The sequence below is a fragment of the Glycine soja genome, chromosome 1, assembly GCF_004193775.1.
Source record: "Glycine soja cultivar W05 chromosome 1, ASM419377v2, whole genome shotgun sequence".
NCBI lineage: Eukaryota > Viridiplantae > Streptophyta > Magnoliopsida > Fabales > Fabaceae > Glycine > Glycine soja.
Window position 1 is genome coordinate 23,406,962 of NC_041002.1, and position 5,794 is coordinate 23,412,755.

The following is a 5,794-nucleotide window of genomic DNA, read 5'->3' on the forward strand; positions in this document are numbered from 1 at the left end:
TGGGTATGGTACTATGGTCTTGATAAGTTGATATTATCCTATTACTTATGCACAGTTAATGAAATTATCCAAGTTTTAACTTTTAGTTTGACAAATTTGATACTTGGATGGGCTTTTTACTTGGTTTTCGCAGTCAAGCTTTTGGTGTTCTTGTATGCAATTATCAAGAAAATTTCATACTTGCATGTTGAATGTGATATTTAAGTATCTTAAGTTATTCATTTTATCTATCTATCTATCTATCTATCTATCCATCCATCCATCCATCTATATATAATCTGATTTTGAAAAATACCACTTTCTAAGACGGTTCTTTCATAAAACCGTCTTAGAAAGTAGACTTTCTAAGATGATGTTTTAGAAAACTGTCTTAGTAAAATTACTTTCTAAGATGATTTTTTTTAAAGAATCATCTTAAAAATGTCAATTTTTTTAACATTTTTAAAACAAAAAGCACATTCTAAGATGGTTTCGAAGAGAATCGGTGTAGAAATTGAGATTCTAAGACGGTTTAAAAATCATCATGGAAAATGTTGACTTTCAATGATAGCTGATTCAAAGACGGCTGAAAACAATCGTGGAAAGCCACAAAGAACCATTTTTGAAAATGATTTTTGTAGTAATGTAACTTTGACAATTATTACACCATTTTTATAACTTGATAAAAAATGTGATTTTTATTGATTCACTTATTGAATTATATTTACATATTACCAAGATTGTTTGTGTCCAATTTTGTCAAAATTGAACAACCACCAGGTAATCAAATGATTCATATATTAGTATATTTTGAAATTTTTATATTACACAGATTTTGATCTATGTGAACAAAGTAGCAAATGATTTTGGATTAGTATGAAATTTTGCATATGTGATCTATGTGAAAGGAACTTTCAATCGAACAATGAGTTTTACAAAAACATTATTCAGTTGAAAGTTATAGAATGATATAATAGTTGTCAAAGTTACAACAATGTAATTTGATTTATCTCTCTCTCTGCACACACACACACACACACATATATTTGAATTCATTTAATTGAGAGATCAAATTAATTTGATTAAACAATGTGTTATAAAAAATAGTAAATATTATTTAAATTATGAACGGAGCTCGTATTTTAGATGGTTGTAATATTAAAAAAGACGTAACATTGATTTTAAACCAGAAGGTGCATGATGAATTTTTGGTTTAATGAATTTGAAGGAGTTACAACTTTCTTCTTATTTAAACAAGATGGTTGATGCTTGCTTAATCTTCTATATTCTTTTTCTTCTTCATCATCACTACTTCAAGGTATGGTTCAATATTTCTTTGTACCCTCAGTTGTGTGTGCGTTAAGATTTTATAGGATGATGCCTTTTCCAAAATAACAATTAATGGATTGGTTAAGGAGTTTTACAGCAAAATTCAATATGTAAGTGATGGCGTCCACAAAGAAAAGGTTTAGCATACTATTGAATGTCTTTATTCATTGAACTAATCAGAGAGGATGCCCAAATTCCAAAGAGGCTAAGGGCAAACACTTTGATGCAAGAAGTCAGCTGAAATCTCAAAACTTATTAGTTCATGAAACTATTCTCTCATAGCATATATATGCAATATATAAATTTCTTGACCATTTTTCCTTGACATGATGAGTACTAGGAAAAGAAGGTGTGTAGAGTGTCTCTTGAGTTTCATCTGCTAGTTTTCTTCTTAGAAAACTCAGAACAAAAGTAGCTTGGTCTCATGTAGCAGCAGTTGAAGTGATGTGATAACCATTGTCCCACCTGCGATGAATGCTTCAGTCCTCCACCTTTTTAGCAATTTCTGGAGTATGTTGTGAATTTGAAGTTTGATAAAGAACCAAATTATACATAGTATATATAAGTTTTTGATGGAATTATTGGTCCAAATCCAGGCATCAGTCCCATAAACACTAATGGTTCACAAAATCTTAAGAGAGAACAATTGAATGTGGCAGAAGATGACGAACAAAAACATCTTGGTCCCATGTAGCAGTAGTTGAAGTAATGCGGTAACCATTGTTCCACCTATAATGAGTGCCTTCACTAGGACACAAGAAATCAAGTTCCATAACCTGGTCCAAAAATCCATCACTATGGGACATTACAATTTCCCATCTACTCCCAATAGTGGCCATAATAATGACATAAAAGACTTATCTCCATTTTTTATCGATCCACTTGAATGGAATGATTCATCGACTCTATAGGATTGCTGCAAGTATTGGGTCCCTTTAGACATTACAACCAATGAGTTCTCATTATTAAATCCTACTATGGCACTAATGTAATAATTCTTTTGTCTTTGTTCCATAATTCATTCCTTTTGAAGAAACTTAGGTGAGATTTCATGAACTTGTGTCGTGAAACCAGAAGCTACATTGTTGATAAATAACCTATCCTCATATCCCTTCTCAATGTGTTGAGATAGTCGCTCATTAGCAACATTGAAATGGTACCTTTGCTTCATAGGTTGGTGGGGATTGTACACACTTATTCATTTCATTGTCGGCATTTCTATTTCAACCTTCTTGTGTTGTTCATCATCTTCTTCCTGTTGGACAAGTGGCCTCAATAACTTAAGAATGGGTGAATTGATTTCCCACTAATAAACTTTTAATCCCCTTCTAAATGATAGGCTCAGAATGCAGAAGAAGAAGCAAAAATCAATTTAATAATGTTCTTTAAACATGTAAGACTAAATTGATTGCAATAAAATAAATGAGATAAGGGAAGAGAGAATTCAAACTCAATTTATACTGGTTCGACCACTTCCCGTGCCTACATCCAATCCTCAAGCAACCCACTTGAGATTTTCCACTCTCTTTGTAAAAATCCTTTTACAAAGTCTGAATCACACAGGGACAACCCTTCCCTTGTATTCAAGAATCCTTACAACTTAAGAGACTCTCGGTACCTTAATCAATCTCTTTGAATAAGAAGAAGAACAAAAAGTCTCTCTTTAAGAGAAAGATATTAGAATTGAAGTTCCTGGATGAACTCTTCAATAAATTTGCAAGTGTTTGCCCAAGAGTTGTTGAGAGAACATTTGGAAATGAAGTTCTCTTGGAATATCTCTCTCTTGCTTTTTGAATTCAGACACACACATATATATAGGCCCTTCATGCATTTTTAAAATGGTTTGAAGAGATGTGTCTTTTCAAAAAGCTTTTTCTAAATTTCTTCACTGGTAATCAATTACAGGTTTCTGGTAATCGATTACACAATTATATTTTGAAGGGTCATAACTTTTGAATTTGAATTTCAAGAGTTTCGTTGCTGGCAATCGATTACACACATCTGGTAATCGATTACAGATTCAAATTTCAAATTCAAAACCCTTTTAAATAGCTATTTTTTAAACTTGTCTTCTGGTAATCGATTACACTACCTGGTAATCGATTACCAGAGCCTTGGATGTCTTGGAAACACTTTGTTTTTGAGGCAAGACTTGATCTTGAGTTAATCTTGAAGCAAGCCTTTGTTTTGTTGAAGCAACCTTGTGTTAATCTTGAAGCAATGCTTAACCTTTGAAGTAACCTTGTTTGATTCTTCTTTGGCATCATCAAAATCATGTATTCATACATTCACACTTCCATAATCAGTCGTCCTTTCTTAAGATTTTGTGCCTCATCAATTTTTTATGGGTCATATGTTTGGATTTGGACCAACAATTCCATGAAAAAGTGATATATATTGTACATAATTTGGTTCTTCATCAAACTTCAAATTCACAACATACTCCACAAACTAGTAAAAAGGTGGAGGACTGAGGCAACATAGCTTCTGGGGAGGTGTCCATCTTTTTCTTGCAAACAAGAAATCCTTTATTTTCTCCCTAGTATCCTTGCCAAGGTAGTCGACCGCCAAGAAGGAAAATTAGTATGTAAGCAAGAGATTTCAAATCATATATCATGTTATCTATTCTACCAAGATGAGCATGCACACTAGCATAACAAAATGTTCCCCTAAATACATTTGGACGTTGATCTTACTCAACATGAAGGTCGGTTGAACTATCCCGCCAACAACTTGCTAATCCAAGATCAACCAAAAAAAGATTTTTCTCATTGGAGTTCTTTGGGTGCCAAGCAAAAAATTTGCAGGTTTTACATCACTGTGCACATATCCTCTAGAATGTATCTTTTCTAATATGGAGATAGTCTCAATTTCTATACATGCCACTGTTACACTCATCATGTTTGTGTTGTTATTCCAGACATCCCATAGATTAGGGCTCAACATATCCATAACCATAACATAGTAATCACCTTGTTGCCCTCTGTAATGAACTCATGGAACACCGTGGCTAATGCCTAATGCATTGTAAACTTGCCACTCATAAGGTGATCCATAAATGAAAACCTTACTACTTCTGTGTTCAAGCTTCAATGCTACCTCTAACGCTTTAACACTGACATTGGCAACCACACAACAATTGACACAAACTTGTCGAACCCTCATTTACCAAGTTTTCTATCTACTTTGTATAACGATGAACCTCCTACCTTAACCCTCTTAGAAATGGGACCAGTGCTTCCTTCATCCTCAGTGGTAAAAGCCTTGTCACCAGTATCGCACTCATCATCCATCATCAATTCATGCATTAACATTCAATTATATGAAATCTTCCTCTATTTTGGAAAGCATATGTTCCTTAGATTTCATAGATTCAATGAACAATGCACTACCACTAAAAGTCCACAATGTCTTTCTTGAACCTAATTACGACAATAACAAACAAAAGAATCTAATGATTTAGCAATACTCTCTTTTCTCCACTACAAAATGAAAAGAAAAAAGAGCAATGGCAAAAGAATATGCTAAAAATAAATAAATAAAAATTCATTTATGTTTCAAATGAAGATGGAGTAATAATTACCCATGCTAATTACTGATCAATTGGCACATGCAAAGCTTTCTACTAACCAATAAATGTGTTTTCCATCTTTAGAGGAGTATAACTTAGTTTGAACTTAATTAAGATGTTCCATCCAATAGCAACACAATTATATTTATCGTGAAAACTCACAAGCAATATAAAAAAGATCATCAAAATTCACATGGATGAGTTCAAAAAATATATATTTAAAAAAGTGTAGTTGCAAGAAATATACAACATTAATTGTCTGACTCCCAATATTGATAGCCCTAACTTTGGCTAGACTTAATTTACATACCATTATTGTCTATAAGTTTGCAATTAACAACTTCAAAACAAAAAAATACTCAAATAATTTGCAATTGGATTTTCTGGTTTCAACCACAAAAACTATTAATACACAAAGCCCTCCCAAATATTAAGTCAAACATAGATACAACAAGGTAAAAAAAATGAAACATGAGATTACAACAACAATAGTTTCTCACTTTTTAACCTTGTGTTTTGTTATATTCTTTCAATACCCAAACATAAAATAAAGGAAAAACATAAATATAATCTCCTAGTTTTTTTTCCTGACCAAAATTAAAGTTTCACTTCGCTAATATGTCTAATAAAAAGTTGCATAAAAAATAAATAAATGTTAGCAACTAAGGCAAAAATCCATTTTTTTATTGAGTAATAGTAAAATAAACATAAGAAACCACATTTAAGTTTTTGTCTTGAAACAAAATCATATGATCCGTTGTTATTTGTGAAAACACAAGACAATAAATCCATATAGAGTAAAATTTCTAACCTACTGATCACTTCTTTAAATAAGTGATAGAGGTACAACACAATCATCATTCCATTATAATGATCCTAAGGAATATTGAGATTGAGCTAGACATGGGATTTATG

The 5,794-nt window shown here is 32.2% G+C and overlaps 1 protein-coding gene across 1 annotated transcript; it reads right to left on the reverse strand.

Annotated features, from left to right (window-relative positions):
- Positions 1-1,568: 1,568 nt before the first annotated feature.
- Positions 1,569-2,479, reverse strand: LOC114415829 (casein kinase 1-like protein HD16). Its single transcript, XM_028380717.1, is given in 3 exon segments — positions 1,569-1,773; positions 2,038-2,203; positions 2,206-2,479. Coding segments are annotated over 3 exon segments (645 nt in total).
- Positions 2,480-5,794: the final 3,315 nt, after the last annotated feature.